Source organism: Tiliqua scincoides, chromosome 8 (genome assembly GCF_035046505.1).
Source record: "Tiliqua scincoides isolate rTilSci1 chromosome 8, rTilSci1.hap2, whole genome shotgun sequence".
Lineage (NCBI taxonomy): Eukaryota > Metazoa > Chordata > Lepidosauria > Squamata > Scincidae > Tiliqua > Tiliqua scincoides.
The window spans coordinates 47,304,633-47,329,943 of NC_089828.1; the positions used below are offsets into that span (position 1 = coordinate 47,304,633).

General features: G+C 52.5%; 1 protein-coding gene across 3 annotated transcripts; it reads right to left on the minus strand.

The window, feature by feature from the left end:
• Positions 1-315: 315 nt before the first annotated feature.
• On the minus strand, positions 316-6,904 carry HIC1 (HIC ZBTB transcriptional repressor 1). Of its 3 annotated transcripts, none has more exons than XM_066634781.1 (2): positions 6,775-6,904; positions 316-3,756 (listed from the first exon to the last, which is right to left on the minus strand). In XM_066634781.1, exons 1-2 carry the CDS (start codon positions 6,824-6,826, stop codon positions 1,697-1,699), a joined length of 2,112 nt encoding a protein of 703 aa, XP_066490878.1. In that variant the 5' UTR covers positions 6,827-6,904; the 3' UTR covers positions 316-1,696. The 3 variants fall into 3 exon arrangements, with proteins under 3 accessions (XP_066490878.1, XP_066490879.1, XP_066490880.1); XM_066634782.1 differs by lacking the exon at positions 6,775-6,904 and adding an exon at positions 4,394-4,407; XM_066634783.1 differs by lacking the exon at positions 6,775-6,904 and adding an exon at positions 4,164-4,216.
• Between the last annotated feature and the right edge of the window lie 18,407 nt (positions 6,905-25,311).

Below are 25,311 nucleotides of genomic sequence, written 5' to 3' on the forward strand. Positions count from 1 at the left end.
CTGCCTTACTGGAGAATTCCTACGGGCACTCCCAGTGTAGACTGATGGAAAGAAGATCTCTACCCACCAGGCTGGGGACCTAAAAGGAGTTTCACATTAACCTGATTTTTGGTTAAAAGAGGAAGACAAGAACACTTTGGCCAGACACCCCCCCCCCTCCCACACACACACAAACAAGCCTTACTACAGGGATCTTCTCAGCCAGGACTCAGCCTTGATCCTGTTCTGGTCCCTGGAGGAAGAGGGAATCAGACCTAACACAAGTTCAAAGGCCCCCTTCCACCAGGAGGAGAGGAGCATGTCAACTACTCAACCAAGCTTCAGCCCTCCAGCACAGAGACAGGGAAGGGCATATCCAGGGAGAGGGGGAGGGAAAGATCATTGAGTGTCCCCTTGCAAATCAGTTTCCCAAAGGGGAGGGGCGCAGAGACCGGCCCCTTCCACAGTCCTTGGGAATTGCACCAAGGCTGAAGACCCTTACCTGAGCAGATCTCTACAAGTCTGAGACTCCTTTGGCAATGTGGGGGGGGGGGGGCAGCATGTAAACATGCAACGTGGAAAAAGTGAAAACTTATCTGCTCATAAAGGACTGTACCACTTTAGATGACAGGCTGGGGGGGAGTCGTTTACCTGCATCCCCAGTTGAAAACAACTCCTCCAGCAGCAAACTAGCACATCTTGGAAAGTCCTCTCCGCAATGTAGGGAGCTTTTCAAAAATTGTTTTCAAGGGAGATGCAGTTGAAACTATGGCGCGCACCCCCAACCTGCAATGGCACAGTCCAGAATTAGGCTACAGTCCTATCCACACTTTCCTGGGAATAAGCCCCATTGACTATAATAGGACTTACTTCTGAATAGACATGCATAGGATTGGGCTCTTAGATGACTGACTTCCGCGTAATAATGGCGAGATCAGTTCTCTGCTAGATGGCAGTCTTCCAAGCATCACTGGGAGGGGTCCCAGTGATCCTTCCCGCCCCCCTTTTCATGGCCCACCATGGCCCATGGTAAAGAGGAGGAAATATTTGGGGGGGGGGCGCAGCTGAGGTAGGGACAAATTCACAATTCCCTTGCTTGGGGTGGGAGGAGGCAGTAGCTCCAAAGCCTGGCAGCAAAGGGGGGGGGGGGGTCCGCATTCTGGCTGCACTGTGGTGGGAGGAGTAGAAGACCACTCTCCTCCCCCCCATGATTGAACTGGTCAGTTTTGACCCAGGGACTTGCCAAGGGTGGGGAGGTAGGTGAGGCAGTGCCTCCCCACCGAAAAGCACCACCGCCATGTGAAGCGCGTGAGCACTCACAACCCACACGCTTTGCTCCCACGCACTCCGCTTTGCGCATGGGTTGTGAGTGCCTGAGTACCTCCCACTGCCTCGGCGCTGCTTTTCAAAGGAGGGGAGGCAGTGCCTCACCTGCCTCCAGTGCTTGAGCACCTCCCACTGTGGCAGCGCCGCTTTTCGAAGGACCCTGGTGGGAGGGGAGGCACTGCCTCACCTGCCTCCAGTACTTGAACACTTCGCACTGTGGAAGGACCCCTATGAGGAGGCACTGCCTCACCTGCCTCCCCACCCACCTCAGGTCCCAGTTTTGACCCCTCCCCAGAGGGGGAGGATCACTCAAGTGGGCAGAAAGCAAGACTCACCAAGCCCCCCCCCCCGTGGGCCACACCCCCCATCAAGTCAGCAGCCAGGGTGGGCGTCAGGGGGGCGAAAAGCGGTCTATGGTCCGGGCGTGGTGGTCGTTGTGCAGGTGGGCGGCGGCGGCTGCGGCTGCGGCGGCGGCGCCCTGGGCCAGCACCTCCGCCGCCTTGTCGGGGCTGAGGCCGAGGTAGAGGCTCTCCATGGCGGCCTTGGGGTCGGCCAGGAAGTGGGAGGCGTGCGAGAGCAGCTCCTTGTCCTGCTGCTGCTGCTGGGCCAGGCGCGCCATGGCCAGGACGCCGTCGGGGAAGTCCAGCTTGAGCTTGCCGTCGGGGCCCGAGGAGGCGGCTGCGGCAGCGGCGGCGGCTGCCGCCGCGTGCATCTTCATGTGGCTGAGCAGGTTGCGCTGCTGGGCGAACTTGCCGCCGCAGACCTGGCACTCGTAGGGCTTCTCGCCGGAGTGGATGCGCATGTGCTCGGTGAGCCGGTACTGGCGGGTGAAGCGCATGCCGCAGGCGTCGCAGGCGAAGGGCTTCAGGCCCAGGTGGCTGCGCATGTGGCGGGTCATGGTGCCCCGCTGGGTGAACTTCTTCCCGCAGATGGAGCAGGGGTAGGGCCGCGTGAGCCAGTGGGTCTTCTCGTGCTGCCGCAGCGTGGCCGGGTCCTTGTAGGCCTTGTCGCAGGAGGCGCAGCGGTAGGGCCGCAGCAGGTCCCCCGACGGCAGCGGGGCCGCGGCGGGGGGCAGCAGCGCCCTGTCCAGGAAGGGGGGCCCCTGTCCCGCGGCCACTGCGGCGGCGGCGGCAGCGGCCTCGGCGGCCTCCTTGCGGTACAGCTCATCCTCCTCGTTGTGCGCCTCGACGTGCGCGTTCAGCTGCTCCGAAGACGGGAAGCCCTTGCCGCAGGGGATGCACACGTACAGGTTGTCCCCCCCGAAGCCGCCCTCCTGCTCGTAGCCCAGGTAGCGCTCCAGGCTGCCCGCCTCCGGGGACGGCCCGCCGCTGCTGCAACCCGTCTCCTCGCTGGTGCTCTTGTCCTGCTCCAGCTCCTCCGCCTCCCCGTCGGGGTCCAGGCCCGGGTAGCGGCGCTGCTGGGGGGGCTGCTGCGGGGGAGAGTCGCCCTTGGGGTCCAGCTCCTCGCTGCCGCCGCCCCCCTTGTCCCGCCGGCCCCCCCGACGGTCCCCCTCGTCGTCGTCCTCCTCCTCCTCGTCCTCCTCGACGTAGCCCCCCACCAGAGGCTCGTGCTTCATCCAGCGATAGAGGAACTCGGGCGCCACCTCGGCGCGCCCCGACGGCTCAGGCCCGGGGCTGCTGCTGCTGCGGTGGTAGGAGGGCGGCAGCTGGGACGGCGCCGGCTCCCCAAAGGGGGGCAGCAGCCCCGCGCCCACGGCAGGGCTATCCGGCCTGGGGGGCAAAGAGTTCTCGCGGGCCTCAACGGGCGGGGCGCGCAGGCGGCCCTCGGGGGGCGGGAGCTGCGGAGAGGGCCCCCCGTCGGGGCTCTTCTTGGACAGGTCCAGGCCGCAGAGGGGCGAGCAGAGGCGCTCAGGGGGGCACAGGCCGTGCGGGTGCGCGCCCTGCGAGGAGGCGGCGGCATAGAGCTCCCCGCAGTGGGTGCTGAGCGCCTCGACGGGGCGGCCGGGCGCGCCGTAGCAGCTCTGAATGACGGGCGTGGCGGCGCGGAGGCCCCTGGCCAGCTTGCCGAAGGGCGAGAAGCCCCCGCGGAGCTGGCAGTACTTCCCGGAGCGCTTGAGCCTCCGCTTGCACAGCGCCACCAGGTCCGGGATCTGCAGGTAGCTGGCGGCGGCCAGGACTGCGCCCAGGCTGGGCTCGGCGGCGGGGTCCCCGTCGGGCTCGCCCAGGCGGCCGGTGTAGATGAAGTCGAGGACGGCGCGGAAGACGGCGGGGCTGACCATCTCCTGGTCCAGGTTGATGAGGTTGTCGTGCACCACCAGGGCCTTCAGGTAGGCGCTGCTGGCCGCCAGCACGTTCTTGTGGGCCCTGAACAGCGCGTTCTGCACCACCAGGATCACGTCGCACAGGAAGCCCTTCGTGCGCTGCGCGTTCAGCTGGAGCAGCAGCTGCCGCGAGTGGCCCGCCGGCTCCGAGGAGTCCAGCATCGCGGCGCCTGCGGGGAGAGGGAGGGAGGGAGACGCTGCAGTCCCGGCCGCGCTGTCCTGGGAGCAAGCCCGGGGGACTTACTCCTGGGCTCTGAGGCTGCAGCCCTGGACACACTTTCCTGGAAGGAAGCCCCATTGACTTGTTCCTGGGTAGACCATAGCACTAGGCTCTGAGGCTGCAACCCACTTTCCTGGGAGGAAGCCCCATTGACTATAATGGGACTTGCTTCTGAGTATGCAGGCATGGGAGTGGGCTCTAAGGCTGCAATCCTACCCACACTTTCCTGAGAGTAACCCCATATAAAACAATAGGACTTGCTTCTGAGTAGACATGCATAGAAGAGAGAGAGAGCGCGCGGGAGTATCCGGCTGTGTCAGAGCAGGCGCCCCAGGCTGCAGTCCTATCCATACTTACTTGGGAGTAAGCCCCATTGACTACAGTGGGGCCTACACCTGAGCAGACATGCATAGAAGTGGGGCTGCGCGGCTGCAATCCTGTGCACAGTTAATCGAGAGAATGCCCCACTGAAGACAATGGGACTTACTTCTGAGTAGACCCGCCTACGACTGTGTTCCCAGCCCGCCTCCACCAGCCTGGCCCTCCAACCCCGGCCCGGCCTCCCTCTCGCTTCCCCGGCTCGGTACCTGCTGGCGGGTGGGTGGGTGGGGGTCCCGGGGCAGGGGCGCCTCTCGTGGCACTCTGGCCGTCGTCCCCCACCGGCCCGCCCTTATAGAGAGAGGGGCTTTCCCTTGCAGGCGGGCGGAGGAGAAGGAGGGGGCTGAGCCCCCGGTATCTCCATTGCTGATCTCATCACACGCCCCCTCCGGGGCAGGGCTAACCAGGCACACCTGGAGGGAGCCACCTCTACGGAGCTGCGCCCCCCCCCCCCAAAAGAGCCCGAGAGTGCCACCGCCCCCTCGACCTCCAGAGCCCAGGGAGGCGAAGAAGCCCCATCCTGGCCCGCTGCGGGGAGCCCCAAGAAGAGGCGACTCAGAGCTCAATCCTATGCATGCCTACTCAGAAGTAAGCCCCATTATAGTCAATGGGACCTATTCCCAGGGAAGTGTGGCTAGAATTGCAGGATGGGGTCCCAAGCGTATGCATGTCTACTCAGAAGTCAGTGCCACTGTGCCCAGTGAGGCTTACTCTCAGGTTTACTGGGAGCAAACCTCACTGGACAGAATGGGACTTCTGAGGATGGCGCCCGCAGCCCCAAAGCCCAGGTCTCGCCTGGCAAAGCGGAGCCCCCCCCCCCAGCCCAGCCCCAGGGAGAGAGAAGGGCACCGCCCGCAGGCCTGGGCGCCCCGCGGTGAGCGTGAGGGATAAGGCTAGAGGACTTCCACGCTCGGGGTGGGGTGGGGGGTCTCCAGCTCTGGAGGGAGCCTACCTCTCTTCAGGGGAACCAGGTGCCACCTTGGAAGCCCCCAATCTGGAGAAAAAGGCTGGTTCCACCACTGGCCAGGCGAGATGGGCCTCTCTGGACCAGGCAGGAGAGACACCAGTCGTGCCCCCCCCATCTCTTTTCCCCTCCCCAGCCAGAAGGATCAGTGGACCACAGAGACTGTGGTGGGTCCCCCCACATAGTGTCCACCACATGGTGACATAGAGCCCAATCCTATGCATGTCTATTCAGAACTAACTCCCATTAGAGTCAATGGGCCTTACACCCAGGTAAGTGTGGATAGGACTGCAGCCTTACAGCCCAAGCCTAGGCATGCCCATCGGAACTAAGTCAATGGGGCTTACTCCTAGGTAAATGTGGATAGGATTGCAGCCTGAGCCTAAGCCTATGCATGTCTACTCAGAAGTCGCACTATAGTCAATGGGGCTTACTGCCAGGAAAGTGTGGATTAGATGGCGGCCTGAGCCTATGCATGCCTACTCGGAAGTAAGTTCCACTATAGTCAATGGGGCTTGCTTCCAGGAAAGTGTGGATAGAATTGCAGCCTCAGCCTAAGCCTATGCATGTCTACGCGGAAGTAAGTCCCATTCTAGTCAATGGGGCTTACTCCCGGGTAAGTGTTGACAGGTTTGCAGCCTTAATTCGAGGCCTCCCAGCCTGCCAGAGGCCGGACAGCCCGTGTCCGAGAGCGGCTTGTCCACACCCTCCGCAGGTGCCTCGCTCCCCATCGGATACTCGATCCATCCAAAGGCTCCTCCGTGCGGGGAAGGGGGCAGCGACCCCGGCCAGATCTCCAGCCGGAGGCAGCCCGGGCGGCTGGAGGAAGCGCGCCCCGGAATTGGCTGATGGAAAGAAGGCCCAACCGGGACGGTCCAGCCGCAGAAAGGCGAGTTGGAGGCTGGCTGGCGGGGAGCACTGGGGCCGGGCCGGGCCGGGCCGGGCAGGGTGGGCGCGGGACCCCCGCCCCCGGCAGGCCGGGCAGAAGGTGGCTCTCCCCGAAGGACACCCGGGCTCAAGGGGAAGGTTGGGCACCCGCGTCGCGCTGACATTTGGGGACTGGGGCTGCCATCCTCGCCACACTTTCCTGGGAGTAAGCCCCATTGACTATCATGAGATTTACTTCTGAGTAGGCATGCACAGGCTTGGCTCTCAGGCTGCACTCCTATCCACTTTCCTGGGAGTAAGCCCCCTTGACTATCATGGGACTTCCGAGTAGACTTGCATAGGCTTGGGCTCTTAGTCTGCTCTCCTGGGAGTAAGCCCCATTGACTATGGTGGGACTTACTTCTGAGTAGGCTTGGGCTCGTGGGCTGCTCTCCTATCCACACTGTCCTGGGAGTAAGCCCCATTGACTATGGTGGGGCTTACTTCTGAGTAGGCTTGGGCTCTTGGGCTGCTCTCCTATCCACACTGTCCTGGGAGTAAGCCCCATTGACTATGGTGGGACTTACTTCCGAGTAGGCTTGCCTCGGATTGTGCCCTGGGACCAGCAGGGCAGGGGGGTGTGAGTGGTTGGGGGTCCACCGCGCAGGGCCCATCAGCCGCGGGGTCCGCACTCCCGCCGCGCCCGTCGGGCCGGAGGGGCTTTGGGGGCTCCCGTCCCTGCCGCCCGCGCCCGCTTACCTGGGAGCCCCGTCGAGTCGACCAGGCAGGCGAGGTCCGGGTGGACGCGCATGGTCTGCCGCCTCCGCTGCGCCCCGGCCGGCGCCTCAGGCCGCTCGGTGGTGGTGACGGCGCTGCTGCTGCCGCCGCTGGCCGGCCCCCATGTGCAGGCGCGCAGCGGCGGCGGCGGGGAAGGTAAAGGCCGGGCCGCGAACTCCCCCTGACCCCGGGCTGAACCCGGGCGTGTTCAAGGAGCCGCCGCCGCTTCCTCCGCCTCCCCCGAGCCAGCCAGCGAGCGAGCCCCGGCGGGGGCAGGAGGAGGAGCCGCCCGACGGGGCTCCCGCAGGAACAGCCCAGGTAGGAGGGAGGCGCCCCGTGGGGAGGCAGGACCCCTCAGCCGGCGGCGGACCGCGGCAGAGGCGAGGGGAACCCCGCACCGCGCAGCCCCGAAGGGACGGACGGGCAGGCAGAGGCAGCCCCAGGGCGCGGAGGGGAGCCGGCCAGCCCCTGCGCCCTGCTGGGGGAGAGCGAGGCGGTGCCCGGCCGGAGACGCTGCCCGAGAGGTTGGTGGCGGCGCTGACGCGGGTTGGGGGGCTTGGCGAGCTCGGGTCCCTCCCTGCTGCTGCTGCTGCCCCCGCACCCTCCTCTCCTCGCCCGCGTCCCAGAGCCTCTTGCCTGGGGGATGCGGGTCCTGGACGGCGATCGCCTGAGGCACGGGGCGCTTCCAGCCACTGGCACGGCTGCCCCGTTTCCCAACCCCTCCGTGCCCGGTGCCCCCCCCCCGGGTGCCACCTCCAGGCATGCCCCCCCAACCACCACCCCAGTACTCAAGGCGCGATTTTCCAGCGTAGGGGGAGCCTGCAGGGATGGCGCCACCTGGTGGCCCCAGTTGGGACCCCACGCAGACGCTCCCAGCTCCTTCAGGTGCTCAGCTCAGCTCAGCTCCGGGTCTCCGTCTGGGGACGCTTTGGGGGGATCCGCGATGGGCCCGCCCCCCCTTTATCGGCTATTCAGTTGGAGCCCAAATTGAAACAGACCAGCACGGTGTGGGGAGAGAGGGAGATCCAGAGCTCCAGGTGGGAGCTATCCTGCTGTGACTCTTTGAACCCACCCACCCCACATCATCACCTCTCCTAGGTTTTGCAGGGAGACTGACTGCAGCGTGCGAGGGGCCTCTCCCCTTCTGCTTCTCCCGCCTGGAATAGCTCCGAAGGGGAGGGGGAGGGACCCCTTGCACGCTGCGGTCAGTCTCCCTGCATAACTTAATGCTTTGCCCCCCCCTCTAGCTACGCCACTGCTGTACAGTCCCTTTCCCAAGCCAGCACTGAATTTGCAGGGACATTAGAAGGTGAAGGTGGGTTTGTGTAGGGAGGAGGAAGGGGGCGTGTAGCCGTGTATCGAATGGGGGAGGAAGGACCTGCTTTGGGAGGTGAGATTTAAAAGAGCACTTGGGAGGGGGGAGAGGATTTTAATGCGTGCTTTTTTTTTAAATTGACAGTGTCTTGGTTCTTTAACATCTGAACAAGCCCTAAGACAAACATTTCGAGCAGACATAAACCCCCAAATCTCTTTCCCTCCTTTGCTTTTCTCAACAATGAAATCTAATTTCCAGACAAGCCCTTTTTATCCCACCCCCCCAAAAAAAATGTTTCCACCACCAGCCTTCCTCAAAACCCATCCCAAGTGCTGATAAATCAAGGGGAGGGGGTCTGGAACTCTTCATTCCCTCCAATACAAATCTCAGCCGGATTAATAAATAATAATGATGAATATTCTTTATGATTAAGAATATTCTTAATCAAAATATAACATTATACAGTGTAATATATATATAGTATAATATAATATTCTGTACTCTTTTCTTTGACAAATATTAAACGGTTGCGTTTAAAATCAATTTTTGACCCACACTAAATGAAACCTTCTCTCCCCTTCCCCTTTCTGGGGGTCGAATTAAATGTGGGAAGGGTTTAGATGAGGGGGTGTTCATACTGGGGCCTCGGGCAAATCGGATCTAGGGGAGGACAACTGCATACAGAGTCAGTGGGGTTTTGATAATTCGTATTTAATTCACATGAATCAAAAGCTTTAAAATGGGGGAGGGGCGTGGATCTTTTTTCTTTCTTGCGTAAAGGAGCGACATGATTTCTTTGCCTTTTCAGAGGGGGCGGGCAGTGGGAAAGCATTAAAATAGTAATAATAATAAAAGCGAATTTCTGAGAATAAACCATGAACGAAACGAAATATTTGGGTCAGAAAAAAGGATCATTGGGAGCAAGGGAAAGGGGTTTCAGCGGACGATCCACAGTCCAGGACAGAGGAAGAAAGCCCCCCTCCCGTGTTCAGTCACAGTGGTGTAGCTAGAGGGGGGCAAAGCACAAAGTTTTTCAGGGAGCCTCCCTGGGGAGGGGGCGCGGAGGGACAGAACGCCAGTGGCGTAGCTAGACGGGGGGCAAAGCACTATGTTTTGTAGGGAGCCTCGCGTGGGGGGGGGGAACACACGCGGAGGTACAGAACACCAGTGGCGTAGTTAGAGGGGGTGCAAAGCACTAACTTTTGCAGGGAGCCTCAGGGACCCTTGCACGTCCCGGGGAGGCTCCCTGCAAAAGGTGCTTTGCACCTACGCCACTGGTGTTCTGTCCCTCCGTGTCCCCTCCTGCAAAACCTAGTGCTTTGCGCCCCCTCTAGCTATGCCACTGGTCGTGTTCGTGGCGCCCAGTGGCGGTTTCGCTTTCTCTTTCCCTGCACCGATCCACGCGGTCGATCTTCATTTCAGAGAGCCTGGATAAGGCCCCGATCGCCTGACATCCTCGTGAATGGATCTAGCGGGGGGCCTGATCCCACCATCCCGCTCCAGCAGCGCCCAAATCCCCTTCCCCAAAGTCAACGGCGATCACGACAACGAATTAAGTGGGTGGACGCCTGGTTGAAATCAATTCTGGATGTTGTGAGCCGCCTCGGAGAGGCCCGATCCAGAGGGATCCATTGGAGATCCTGTAATGATTATAGACTCTCTTCCTGGCCTGGGTTTGCCCCCACCCCAGAGACCACCCAAAACGGAGCCTCGCCTTCCAGGGGCCAGAATCCGGAGAGAGAGCGCGGTTCTCTCCTGGAAAGGAACCTCTGAGTTGCCTCCCGCCCTCCCCATCTCCGCCCGAGCCGTCACAATCCTTAGGAGACACGTTCACACGTTACATCGAATGAAAGGTGCCTCGCTTCGGTCGTGAAACCGGCTTCCGATTCGGTTTCTCAAGTCATCTAAACCTCCCCCGCTTTGGGGAGGTGTGGAGGGGGGAGCGAGATGTTTTTTTTCAAAGTGAAGGCATCAGAATTTCGCGTTCACGTGTGACGCGTGAAGTGAGTTTGGAAGACGCGTGTAAAACCCAGCATCCAGGAACGCACCTTTTGCTCCTCCTCGGACACTCAGATATTCACACAGAGGAAGAGCTGTTGAAAGACTCGCTATGCTTCACGTGTGAAAACATGAGGTGGTCCCCTTGATGCTGTCTAGGTTGGGATGTCTCCATTTGAAGAAGAATACTTAACATTCGTGCAAAGTGCTGCACGTGTAAATCCTTACAACAGCCCTATCCGGTGGCAAAGTAGTACTGTTCCTCATCCCTACTCCTGGTGTGGTCTCTGGACATGCACAGACCCAACAGGTCACCAACAATTGAGCTGCTGTGCTGCTTTTTGAATTTTCCTGGTATTATGGGCACAAGCCTATGTATCTCTACTCAGAAGTAAGCCCCACTGAGTTCAGTGAAACTTACTCTCAGGTAAATGTGCATTGGATTGCAGCCTTTGAGCCCTGCTAACTAGGCAAAGTGGCACCTTTTAAAGTGGAGTCCTCTTATATTTAGTGGGGCAAGGGAGATCAACAGGCCCTCTCCATCCCAGCATGGTGTCCTTTCCAGTGGCTACTGCTGGTGTCTCTTCTGCATTGCTTTTATTATTATTATTATTATTATTATTATTATTATTATTATTATTATTATTAACAGTATTTATATACTGCTTTTCAACTAAAAGTTCACAAAGCAGTTTACAGAAAAAAATCAAATAACTAAATGGCTCCCTGTCCCAAAAGGGCTCACAATCTAAAAAGATGCAAATGAATACCAGCAGACAGCCACTAGAACAGACACTGCTGGGGTGAGGTGGGCCAGTTACTCTCCCCCTGCTAAAAAAAGGAGCACCCACTTGAAAAAGTGCCTCTTACCCAATTAGCAGGGGTTATGAATGACTTTTCTTGAAAAGCAGCGTATAAATATTCTTAGTAATAATTTTCCCCATGAAGCTTGGGGAAAGCAGGGCTGGACCACGGGGAGGCTCATGATGTCATGTGAACCAGCTGCAAATGGCATGTGAGCAGTGTGTGTGAAACACCCTTCTTGGAAGTGCCCGTCCTGAATCACCCAGCAGAATTGGAGAGCTGAACCCTGAGTCCTCGGTGAGAAAGTGGGAGTCATGATCCAGAGTCCTGCCATCCCTCCCACGATCCAGGGTCTTTCTCAATTCTGTATAAGCTAGAACAGCTGTTCCCAAACAGCGGGTCCATGGCACAATTTCTGACAAATCTATCAAAGCTGGTTAGGCTATGTGCATAAAGGGTTAAACAACCTGCGGGGGGGGGGGAACATTGCTGCCCAATCCCCATTATAGCCACAGAGGCTTGAGCAGTTGGTAAAACGAAACTTTTAGGTGGGTCCCAATGCTTAAATTTTGGGAACCACTAAGCTAGAATACATTTTATTTTTCCCATTTATTCCACCCTTCCTCCAAGGAGCTCAGGATGGTGTACGTGGTTCCTCTCCTCCTTTAGTCCTCTCAACTACCCTGTGAGGTAGGTGAGGCTGAGAGATGGTGACAGGCCCGAAGTCACCTGGGAAGCTTTGTGGCTGAGGAGGGATTTGAACCTGGACCTTCCAAGGTCTGTGCTTGACTCCTGAACCAATACACTATCCTGGCTCTCTAGAAGGATTTTTTTTTTATGATTAATTTTATTTGTATCTTTGTTGTTCTGGGTAAAACTGTCTTTTTTTTTGGAAAAGTCACATACAAATCGATTCAATAAACAGAGGCAAAAACCAACCAAACCAAGCCATCTAAAAGCAAACATCACGAGTAGACCTATGACCCTCCTTGTTAAATTCTAGCATTTATATTCTCCTTTATATCTCTTTTATATACATTGCTTTAACCATTGGAAGACACTGCCTGGATTTTAAAAGTCCCTTGCAGGAGATGGACTTAGGTGTCATTGTGTCGCTTCCTGTTCTCCCCCCCCCCCCAAATGTATTTGAGCCATCAGCTAAATCCCAGCAGGCAAAGAGCCAGGGAATATTTACCATGGAGAATGTACACTTTTGAATCTCACAGGCTTCTTCCTTAGCCGGACTCTTAAAAGGGGAGCTCAAGGGACCTGTGTGACGCCAAGCTCACATCCTGTGTTTCAAGCCCAAGATGTTCTGATTGAAATATAATATCATCTACTTTTTGATCCTAGGCATCAAGGCTTCACTTCTTATGACACTTGGGAGACAGATTTATCTGTGCCCCCCCCCCAGCTTGCCAACAAGCATTCCAGCTCCTCAGAGAATGCTAGAAACAAACAGGGAAAGGCAGTTCCCTGCCTGTGAGCTCCCAAAAGCATCTTGGTTCCACAAAACTGTCCTTATTCAGGAGGGTACAAAGACTTTGGCCTTCTCTGAAGGTCCTGCTCTGTCAGTCCAGGCCAGTGATTTTCAACCTTTTTCATCTCATGGCACACTGTCAAGGCACTAAACTTGTCAAGGCATACCATTAGTTTTGGGACAATTGACAAGGAACACCTTGCTGTTGGTGGGGGGTTCATATCCCCAGTAGTCCTATTAATAAATGATCCTCCACCAAACTCCCACGGCACACCTGGGGACCATTCGCGGCACACCAGTGTGCCACAGCACAGTGGTTGAAAATGGCTCAATGCTGTCCTGTCAGCGAGGCCAACTGCGGCAGGTAGTCACCTCTGCCTGCCTGCTTCCTCTACTCCGGCTTCCTGGATTCAAAAAGAAAGAGGGTGGGACAAAACAGGAAGTGCAAAGGAAAGGACAAGAGAGGAGAGTAGTGGGCTAGAACATCTCCAAAGTTTTAGCTCACTGACTCTCCTCCTTTACACTTCTTCATCTCTGTTCCCTTTCCAGTTGTGGGAGGGGGGAGGAACAGCAGCAGACGTGGTGGCTGGTGTTTCACCAGGTAAGAAGGTGGCATTTGGTGCACCATCTCAGATTCAGGAGTTCTAGAGCAGTGGCATACTAAGGTTATTTGGCACCTGGGGGTCCATAAATTTTTGGTACCCCCATGACAGATAGTAATAGTCATGACATGTAATGAATAATAATAATGGCCAGAGAAGAAGCACAAACAGTGAACATTTTCTTTTATTGAATTGTGTGTAATTGGTATATATATTGCTGGTATGATACATACACAAACACACCAATAAACAATTGAAAAAATAAACCGTAAGAACTTAAGAAGAGCCCCGCTGGATCAGACCAAAGGCCCATCCATTCCAGCTTCCGGTATCTCACAGTGGCCCACCAAATGCTTCAGGGAACACACTAGATAAGGGACACAACCTGCGTCCTGGTGCCCTCTCCTGCATCTGGCAATCAGAGGCAGCCTACCTCTACCTTGCACATACCAATAAACAATTGGAAAATAAATAAACCAATAATAAATAAATAAATAAAATAATAATAAATAAATAAACCAATAAACAATTGGAAAATAAATTTAAAATTGCTGGAGGAAATTAAAATAGTTTCCTCTTTGGAAACCTCCCTCACCCGGCTGACTGCTAATCAATAAAAAAGACAAAAAGGCAATGGCTTGTTAAAGTTGCAAAAAAGAAGTTATTTACTTACAGTTCCACTAAGTGTATATATACAGCATCTGATTAGGATCAGAGGTTCAGCTAACACTTAGAGATAGCAAGGCCCTGGAGCTGCCTCGCCCTGCATGCCTTGTGCTCAAGATGGCCTGGGCATCAGAGCCCTGGTGTGTGCCATCTTAACAGGTCAGTGGTCAGAGGACAAGAGGAAGTGCTCAGAGGAGAAAGGAAGGATAAAGGGTTAGAGCCACACCCCACAAGGATCACAGAGAGAACAGGTAGAAAGGTCAGAGTCACTGGGCCATAGCTTGACCCCTTCTGGACAACATCCTGCCCCCTCTGGACAGCAGACGGAATTACACCAACTCCAACAAAAATAGACAAGTTTTCTTTTTGTAAGAGAAATTTAAACATCTTGGGGTAGGCTCTTAGACATCCCCTGCAGCCTTGCACCCAGGGCCAGGGGCCCCCACCCACCCTCTTCATACTCCACTGCTTTGTATAAGGTAGATGCACCGTTGTGATGCCGAATTGGCTTGAAGCACCTGTGTGACCTGCCCAGGACCCATGAAACTCATGAGGAGGGTGGGTTGTGGAGAAACTGGCAAGGCACCAGTTCCACAACGTTCCACAACGACCACAGAAACCCTTGTCGGTTGCATAGCTGGTGGGCCTCCTTGGGCTGGGAGGACACAAGTTCAAGGTCTTCTGGCAGGCATGCTCTGCAGTGGAAATGGCTCCAGTGGGGGTGGGAAGGCTGTCCAAGGGTGTCCCTTTGGCTGCCAAGTGGCTTTCATTTCCCCTTTCCCACACACTTTGTACAGCTGCAGCCATCTCATGGTCAGTACACTGCATGCGCATTGCATCGTCGCTGGTCTGTACATGGAGTAGCTGTCAATCAACCAGTCTCTGAAGGAACGCTGGTGCATTCCCATAGAGCCCAGGGTACAAGCTGGCTGCCAATGGCACCAAGGAGCTTGTTTGTGTACCAGGTTTACTCAGAAGAAAGTCCCACTAATTTGGATGGGATTTATTTCCAAGGAAATATTAATTTATTTAAAAGCCTTATTACCGCTTTTCTGTACATTCTTCAATCAAGGTCAGGCCGCCAATGGGGACTGCTGAGGCAATTGTCTCAGGGGGTGACTGCCACCCACATCTCTGCCCCCCCCATTCCACCACTCTTCCTCCTTCTCCTGCTCGGATTTCAAAAGGAAGAGAGGAAGTGTTATTTGGGATTTGGACTTAGACTCAGAAGATCCAGGTTCAAATCCCCGCTCAGCCATAAAGCTTCCTGGGTGACCTTAGGCCAGTCACAACCTTTCAGTTTTGCCTGCCTCACAGGGTTGTTGTGAGGACAAACAGAGCCCTGAGCTCCTTGGGAGTGGGGTGGTATTAAAATGTGAAAAATAAATAAGTGAGAAATAAGTGTGGAGGGGAAGAGAGTGATGAACTGGAAATGTCTGCAAAAGGGCAGAAGATTGTTATCCCTTCTTCTTCCTCTCCCCCGCCCCCAATTTGGCCCAGGATCTGTTGGCACCTGAGACAGCCCACCAGCTGTCATGTACCCCATTCCATCCCTTTTTCAGTCCAGGGGAGTGGGAGCAAGAGAAGGAACAGTGAAGGTGCTTTGTTGGACAAAGGCGGGCACCCCCTGCCCACCTACTGCCTGAGCTGGTTGCTTCAGTTGGCCTCCTGGGTGGGCTACCTCTCCCCACCTGCAGTTCAAGAGAGCAAAGCCCAGCAGATCTCCAGAGTGTCAGGTGAACCATCTGTAACCTGAATAGGACTGCATCATATCAATCACAGTATACGTGAAGAGCCTACAGACGTGTCACACTGAGAATACCAAACACTCTAGTGACAGGACCATTTACCCTAGCACTTGGTTCCCAAACTTTTTAGCATCGAGACCCTCTTTTTAAAACAACACTCTATCAGGACCCATCTAGGTTTACTAGACTTAAAAAAAATCTAAAAAGAAATATATATTTTTTTATTTCTAAGTAACTATGACCAGAAAAAGACCCTCAAACATTTATCTCCCTATATTTGCAAGTGCTTGAAAACTTCAGGAGCTTAGCTCCTTACAAAGCAGTTAGCAGCAATCTTGCGAACGGCAGGAGCTGAACTCTTTGCAGGGTAATTTGTTATTACAGTATCTGATTTTTCAATAGCCTCAGGGCTCGAGGCAGTTATCTGATCTTTCCATCACCCTTTGGCAACCCACCAAAAATCAGGTCATGACCCACAGTTTGGGAACCCCTGCTCTTGTGCGTGGTACTCAGACATAAGGAGAGGTGTCCCTAGGTGAGGGCCACACTGGGCTGCCAAAATAGCTAATGGGTGACCAAAATAGCTAATATTGCGGTTGTTAGGAATAATACTATCATGTTATATACCATTCAATGCATAATTTACAGTAGAATGCAATGAAAAAAACTGGAACGAAATATTTCCGTTCTATCAAAAGTTATGGCCAAAAAACCAGAAAACAAAAATGCAACTATCTTCTGTAACAAAAAAGTGCATTTCCTTAATTCAAAACAGATCAATGAGACTGATTGTTTGAGAGCCAATGAGATGTTGTTATGACGCAGCATGGAACCAATAAGGCGTTAGTAAATTGACACCCGGGGGGGGGGGGTGACACCACTAGTGACCAAAACCTCTAAAATTGTAATTTGTAGGAATACCATCATGGTATATACCATTCGATGTGTAATTTACAGCAGGATGCAGTTAAAAAAAACTACATTGAAATATCTGTGTTCTATCAAAATGTATAGCCAAAAAAAATCAGTGGGGTGGGGCAATGGTACATCACCACACCCACCTCCGGGGTCATTAACTTGCCCACTGCATGGGAGGAGGTCCATCAAGGGGGTGACATGCTGGCCTCCTGCAGCGGCGGACATAAACCCTAGTGACGCCATTGGTCATAAGTGTCATTGTCTTCAATGGGGCTTATTCCCAGGAAAGCACGTATAGGGAGCATTGGCCTTAGTGTGGGAAGGACAGAAGAGATGGTTGGTATTCTGGGGAAGGAAAGCTGGTGTGGGCTCAGTTTCAGTCTGCCCACTGATCTTGCAATATGTGTTATCCTGTTCAGATCTGTGTGCTTTGAGAATTCAGGAATTCATTTATTCAGAGTACTAAGTGCCCCTGGATTAGTGCTAGTTAAGGCTGGTGACTGTAACCAATCAGATAATTGCAAGAGACACTCAGGTCCCTTGCAATGCATTGCTACAACCCTTCTTAGACATCTGTGAGCATCCAGTCTTATTTTAAACAATGTGTACAAAGGGTTTTGGGTCAGTCACATAATGGTTTCATCAGCAAAGGACTTGTCATTGATCCGTGATCCTTTCCTGTTTCCTGTGCTGCATGACGAAAATATGTATTATTTTCCATAGACTTTTTATTGAATCAATTTTCAAAATGGCATTTTTTTTTTGGCTGCCTTGAGGGTCTTTGGGGGGGCTCAAAAGCAACCTGTACATTAAAAAATGAGCAAACACACCTTGGCGTGTGGCTAAATGCCGCTAGCAAGAAGGCATTGCTCATTCACAGCACAAGCCTTTCCAGAGTGGTCAGCGAACTGCATTGTTTTCTAATCTCCTTTCTATTCTGAGGGTATTTTTCCACTGGCTATTTATTTTATTATTTATTTATTAGATTTGTATTCCGCCTTTCTCCCAGAAGGGCACCCAAGGTGGCATTTTCAGACGGTCATAAGAACATAAGAAAATAAGAAGAGCCCGGCTGGATCGAGCCAAAGGCCCAACTAGGCCAGCTTCCTGTAGCTCACAGTGGCCCACCAGATGCCTCGGGGAACCCTCAAGACAAAAAAGAAACTCCCTTGCACCTGCCATTTGGAGGTAGCCTACTTCTAAATGGTCCCTAAAAACAAGCTGTAACCAACCAAAGATCTAATGCATCTGGATGGCCATTCTTAAAAGCAGTTCATTCAAATGGCTGCCTTCTGGAGGAAGCAATGCATTTCAGTGGGGCATTTGCTATTAGGACCAACCCAAGACCTGAGATGGCCTGCCAAATGAACGAACCCCCTTACCCAATGAAGTGCCAGCCTCTGCTCCTTCCGCTGCCCTGCATTCTAGCTCAGCACTTGAAGGTAAACTGGGGAGAAAGGGAACGATGCATCCTATTTGTATAGGGCGTTGGTGACGGGGAAATGATTAATTTGTGTCTTGCTAACCTTGCACATTTTTGACTTTGCTAACCTCTTCATTTATTTTCTCTTACAGGAGTGACATTTTATTTAACAAAAAATGGTCAGCATTTAGATTTTGTTTCTCTTTTAAATAGGGGGTGCAGTTACAAGCTGGCAGTCATGATGCGGGCCGACCACAGCTTTGCTAAGCGCATCATTCCAGAGGCCTGCTGATGTTCCTTGATGCTCAAGGAAGCCTCCTTAATGGGAGACTTCCCTGGAAGGTGAAGATCCCCTTGATGGTGACTCATCACCCACCTCCCGCCGTAGACACGTGTCTGGTCAAAGTAAAAGAATCTCCAGTTGTGCTGGCAGCTTGTGAATGAGACATGAACGAAATGGAGACATTGGGAGAGAGCAAGCCAGGAGCTGGTGGATTTGGGGATGCAGGCAGGGGTAGCTTTAGGCCAATTGGCCCAATTGCTCCCAATTGGGCTCTGTACCTAGGCCCCCCCACACACACTAGGGTAAAAAAAAAAATCAGTATTTTTACTAAATCATTTCACAGTCACTACAGCAAGTGGCTTTGTAATTGCTTACTATTCAAAGGTAATCTACATTTTGTTTGTCTACTTGTAGGCTTACGTGTTGCAATTTGATAATTAAAATGTTTTCAGATCCATTTGGTCTGTTAACTCACATGCACTTTTTAAGCATATGTTTGGGTTACTTTCCTCTCTGCCGTGGAGAGATTCCATCTATAATAATTTTTACTTATATAAGATTCCACAGACCTTGGCTGTGAAGCTAACAGTGGTGTAGCTAAGGCATCTGACACGGGGGGGGGGCCCACAAACATTTCTAGCACCCCCTCCCAATTTTTGACACCCCTCCATACAACATCTTAGGCCTCCAGGGGGCTTTCTGAGGCCTGAGGAGGCGTTGGGCACCTTCTGAGGTTCTGGGTGTCATGCCTTGAGGGGTTGTCTTAGGATTCAATCCTTTCCACACTTTCCTGGGAGTAAGCCCTGTTGACTATAATGGGACTTACTCCTGAGTAGACACGCCTAGGATTGGGCTCTTAGAGGCCTCTGAAATCACTTCCGGTTTTCGGCAAAAACTAGAAGTGCCTATTGGAGGCCTCTCTCTCAAGGTGTGATACCCGGGGCAATGTACCCCCTTCCCCCTCTTAGCTATGCCACTGGAATCGGGGCTCCTCAAAAATGTTTCCTGTTGGGCCCTGCCTCTCCTATGGTTGACGCTGGGTGCAGGGCTGCTGACTGGGAAACAGATGCAACCTGTCATAGCGCATAAGGAGCACTCAGCTTAAAAGGAATGTTGATCATGGTATCAGCATCAGAGGTCAGGCACTGACCGAAGGCCCATGAATGCCCTCAAAAGAGCCCTCAAATGCCCTCAAAGGGTCCATGAATGCCCTCAAAAGGGCATCTTTTGCTCTCTCTTCCTCCAACTCTGCCCTCCCCATTTTCCTGTGTCTTTTTCACTTGGCACCTGAATATTCTGTTTTAATTGTGCTCTTCGCCTTGAGCACCTAGAGGTCTTGGGCCAGCCCAGACAACATGGCTTGAACTGTGTCCCCCCCCTACACTGTAGGGTTTTTGGTAATATTTGCAGGGATGCTGTGCATTAACTGACAGCCAATCCTATGCATGTCTACTCAGAATTAAGTCCCATTAGAATCAGTGGGGCTTACTCCCAGGAAAGTGTGGATAGGATTGGGCTGACAGTCCCTTATCCCAACAGCAGGTGCAGTGAGTACAGTGATATCCCTCTAAAACAGTTCTTCCCAAACTTTTAAACTCCGGGACCCACTTTTTAAAATGACAATCCACTGCGACCCACTAGACCCCCCCTAAAAAAAACACCCAAGTTCACATGTTATCTATGGCATGCCAATTACTAAAGAAAATAGGAATGTGTGACTTCTTTTAATGTTTCAAAAACTTTTTGCAACCCACCAAAAATTGGCTTGCAACCCAGTGGTTGGTCCCAACCCACAGTTTGGGAACTAGAAAATAGTTGGTGAGCATTTGGTGGGCATTATTGAATACAAAAAGGAAGGTTTTCATGGAACAGCTTCTCAAGGCTCTGGGACCCAAAAACATCTGAGAATAGAACCCCTTTTGGGGAATTATCCATTCAGTCCTGGGGCTGGGGGAAGGTGACGTTGGTAAAACTTCCTTCAGTGTAGCAATGAGGATGCTAGATGTAGCCATGGTGTAGTGGTTCAGGGGTTGGATTTAGACCTAGAAGAGCCAGGTTCAAATCCCCACTCAGCTATGAAGCTTCCTGGGTGACCTTGGGCCATTCACTCTCTCTCTCTCTCTCTCTCTCTCTCTCTCTCTCACACACACACACACACACACACACCTACCTCACAGGGTGGTTGTGAGGATAAAAGGAGGCATAAGAACATAAGAACAGCCCCACTGGATCAGGCCATAGGCCCATCTAGTCCAGCTTCCTGTATCTCACAGCGGCCCACCAAATGCCCCAGGGAGCACACCAGATAACAAGAGACCTCATCCTGGTGCCCTCCCTTGCATCTGGCATTCTGACATAGCCCATTTCTAAAATCAGGAGGTTGCGCATACACATTATGGCTTGTACCATGAGGCGAGGAACTATGTACACTACCCTGAGCTCCTTGGTGGAGGGGTAGTATAAAGATGTGAAAAGTAAGTAAATAAATGTCCTTCTGAGCCTTGGGAAGCTCGCCCAGAATGGGAAGAGAAATGGGCACAGTGTAGACCCTGCCTTAGCCCCAAGAGTTATGCCCACAGTATCATTTGATTAAGCTGCAGATGTCTGCACAAAACGCAGTTCATAAAGTTTTGGCCTGCATTTAACCCACACCACATGTCTCTCGTCTCTTATTTCCAATGGGTGCCATGCTAGATTGCTGAGAAAGCCTGCTGTCAGCAGTTGGGTTGCTTTTTTTTTTTTTGCTGGGGGGAGGGCTTTATGTGGGCAGCTTTCTGCCAGACCCATTTAGGCTGAGCCCTGGTTGCTGTAGCATTCATGCTTGACAGTGACACGGCTGGGATGCTCAGAAAGAGTGCACGGAGGCATGGGCACATGTGTTCATCTGTGGTGGGATGTGCTGTTATCACCCAGCTCTGGAAGCAGGTTTTTGAAGGACTTCCCAAAATCGTGTGTCGTTTTCCTACCGACTTCTCAATTAGCACTATTAAATATTGCTGAACACGATCGGGTCACCCGGCACAAAACTCTTGCTGGCTCCCTCTTGTTGGCAGCTCGATTAAAAATAGCACACAAGTGGGAAAGCAGTGACATCAACAGGTAGGGTCCTTGACATTCATGGAAAAAATGAACAGGCTTAATTCATGCCCGTAAGAAGCACAATGGTTTCAGGCTCTTTTATGAATGATTGTAGCCATTCATCTCATTTGCGAATGGTGAGCTGTTAGTCAAATGTTTCCTTGAAAGACATATGTTATTTTGGTCAGGTTTAATTATAGCACAGTCACCTTTGGCTCGGGTTATATTCTTGAGTGTTAGATGAAGCCCCAGTTATGATTTTGTAGCTGCTTCATTTTTCAGTATTTATTTTCTTCAAAACTAATTTGCCTGGAAGGGTTATTTAAGAAATATGTTACCCCATTCTTCTGTCCTTACAACAGCCACCCCGGGCAACTCTCAATAATAGTTTTTGGGAGCCAGGGTTCGTAGAGGTTCTGGCATTGGACTTAGACCTGGAAGAGCCAGATTTGAAGCATCTGGACCCGCTTAGCCATGAAGCATCCTGGGTGACCTTGGGCCAGTTGCTATCTCTCTGCCTCACCTACCTCGCAGGATTGTTGTGAAGACAAAAGGAGGGAAGGTTGCCACGTAGGGCACCCTGAGCTCCTCGGAGGAAGGGTGACATAAAAACATGAAAAATAAATAAAAATTAAAAAAAACAAAACAGTAACAATTTCAATCTCTACCCCACTTGATCCCAAAGGATCAGGGTGGGTTACAATTTTTTTAAAAACATCTTTCTATTGCTCCTCTTCCTCCCTAGGGACAATTGGTGTTTCTTCTTAACAAAACCACAGTTTTAAAAAGATAGCAAGATTTGGGGCACTTCCCAGGTTATTCTCCATACATGAGGAATTGCAGTGTGACTTCCACACCATAGTCAATATTACTATTGACTTGCACTTGGTCAATAGTCAATATTACTATTGACTTGCACTTGGTCAATAGTCAATAGTACTATTGACTTGGGGGGCACTTGCATTGTGCCACAATCAGTACAGGAGGTGCAGCAGTGGCCTAGCTAGAGAGGGGTGCAAAGCATTAAGTTTTGCAGGGAGACTCACAGTAATATGCAAGCTGCTCCTCCACCTCCCCCAGAATGGCTTTTTGCACCCACTGCCCAGAATAGCTCCGAAGGGCAGGGGCCACATGCATGCTGTGGTGAGGCTCCCTGCAAAACTTAGTGTTTCCCCCCCCCCATTACACCACTGAGGTGCAGAGCAGGAGGTGAAGAGCGGAAGATCACTGGGACACCGTTGTGAGACCCTCCTGCTTCTGCCACACTTCTCAGAAGAAGGTGGAAAAGCAGGGCTAATAATAGGCAGTGCTTGTGGTCGCCGCACTACTGTACAGCTGTTCTAAAAACAGATTGATTTTCTGCTTGATAAATTTGCAGAGGGGAAATACAGGTGGCCAAGAGAGGAAAGACCTGGCAAAGCTGTGCACAGCCCCTATAGAGAATGAGCAAGCAAAGACCATCTCCAAGTGCCCCTTGTGGACCGCTTTAAAGTTTGTTTGACAGCGGCACCACTTGTGTAGTGCTCTCCGACAGCACAATCCTAGGCATGTCTGCTCAGAACTCAGTCCCACTGAATTCAATGAGACTGACTCCCAGATAAGAGTGTACAGGATTGCTGTCTAAGTGTGCAACACGCTTCACATGTACTGTCTTGTCTTGATGGGATTCACACAACAATCCTGCAAGATATGCAGTAATAGAAAGGCTGAGAGGGAGTGACTGGCCTAAGGCCACCTAGTGAGTCCATTGCACAGGCGAAAGTTCAACTGGGAAAGTCTTGATTCGTAACTCACTCTAAGCCTATGCATGTCTACTCAGAAGTAAGCCCCACTGAGTTCAGTGGGACTTACTCTCAGGTAAGAGTGGATAAACTTGCAGCTTACTTGAGCGTAAGTCCCATGGAAGTCAGTGGGCCTTACTTCTGAGTAGACAAGTCTAGGCTCATGCTATTAGCCACAATTGCACCAACCCTTTTTTTTTAAAGCCAACATCCTGTACTACTCAGGACCTGGAGGTGAATGGATCTCAATGGCTTTTCTTCTCAGCATGAGGGCCAGGCAATGAGGGAGAGCAGGACTTTAATCCCTCCTGAGGCAGCAGTGGAAACACAACTGAAGAACCTCTACATGGAATGTGACAGAGGGTCTCTATTAAACACTTGAGAAAACTATTCCTGCAGTGCAGGCACCTGACATTTTGCTGCCTGAAGCAGATTGTCGAAGGGCAGCCTCTCTCATTCCTCTGCTCCCCTTTCTCTTTTGCCTGTTCATACCTGAATTCCTCCTTTCATATCTTTCCCCTTTCCTTCCTTTCCCTCTTAGGAAGAGAAGAGGAAAAGCAGTGTGCTTGAAAATGGTGTTATTTATTTCACACAGAAGCAATCCCATTGTGTTCAGTAAGACTACTTACAGTTACAGCACAAGCCTAGGCATGTCTATTCAGAAGTAAGTCCCATTGTGTATACTGGGGCTTACTCTCAGAAACGTATAGGATTGTGGCCCTAGGCTGTAATCCTATCTCACTCACCAGAGACAAGCACCTCTAGCAGTGGATGCCATTTTTATCTGTTTCCTCTGCAGGTCATTCATGGGTGGGTGGGTGTGGGCTAAGCCAGTCGTCATGGTGCGCTTGAGAACTGGCCCACAGTTTGCCACAGGAAGCTGCTGATGTCACCTTTATGGTTGGGCAGGCCCGATGTTTCTCGACTGTATGCATTCAGTCTGAGTCTGCCAGGAGGGGATTGCATGACTGAATGCTCTCCCATTTTAAAACAAAAAGGAACTCTCTCCCTGCATGTTAGGGAGAAGAGAAGAATCCTCCTAACTGTCCTGACACTCTACTTTTCTACTTGCAGGGAGGTTTTTTAAAAATCCAAAAACCAGAAACATGGGGGCATGTTTAATCATGTGATTCTCCACCTGCAGCCTGACAGCCTATGTTTGCAATATAATGAGCTACTTGTCTCAGCTCAAGAGCAACAAACCCCAAACCCCCATGGCCCATGCATATTTTGGAGGGGCCTGCTGAGTCCAGTGGCAGGACAATCACATGCAGCTTTCCCATGACCCTCCCCTTCTCCTCCCACTTTTGCCCACCAACCAGTGGCATAGCTAGAGGGGTGCAAAGCGCTAAGGTTGCAGCACCTGCAGTACTTACTGTGCTACTGCCCCCATAGCGACACCACTGGCTCTGAAACTGGTATCCAGAGGTCAGGGGTTGGAGACTGTGGCTCACCATGTGTTTAAGAAAGTGGATTTGAGTCAGACACCATTCCACATCCCATGTGGAAGTCAAGCAGTGCAGCTGCGTTCACCCTTCTTCAGCAGAGGGGATTAGAAGCATTGTGCTCCCTCACACTCACCTAGAAAAGGTGTTCAATTGAGAAGGGGGTATAGCATAGTGATAGAGCACAAGTTTTGCACGTAGAAAATTTTGTCTGGTGTCTCTGGTTTTAACAAAGGATTCTGGGTAATAATTCTGGGAACGAGGTCTGTCCATCCATAAAGGCCAACTGAGGCCGTCATCTTGGGCAGGAGACTGGCAGGAAGCACCCACCTCCATCAGCCCACTCTCTTCCACTGGTCCTCCTCACCCTCCTACTCCTTGAACTGGAAAAACCAGAGGGGGCAGAATAGAAGTGTGAAGAAAAGTAGAGTGGTGGGCTAGAGAGACAGAGCTTAAGCCTACTGGGCTCCTCACCTCTGCACTTCCTCTCCCACTTCGCTCTCTCTTCCTTTTTCCAATCCAGAGAGTGGAAGGATCAGAGACTGATGTAGCACCAAGTAAGTAGGGGGGGGGAGCATTTGGCACCCTGCCCCAGCTGCCAGGCTGGTCCTGCCTCTGCCAGTGGATTTGTTGGGAGAGTTTGCCAGGCACCTCCACCCATCTCTGCAGAGATGCTCTAGTCCTCCACTCTTAACTACTCTGTACTCCATTTCTCCCTTCTTTTTCAAACCCAGAGAGGGGGAAGAGTGACAGAGGGGGCAGTTAGCACACTACCAGGTAAGGGCAGGTGTCAGGAAGTCTTGGCCCAGTCCTGCCTGGAAAAGATCTTTGTTGGGAAGATTGGGCTGGCTGGACCAATGGGCTGACTTTGTATAAGTCAGCTCCAGCTGAGCTATGTACGTATCAAGGCACTGTACAGTGAATCAGATATAAAGCCTTTAGCACGTTTAATCGCTCGAAAAGCTAGTTTTCACCAGC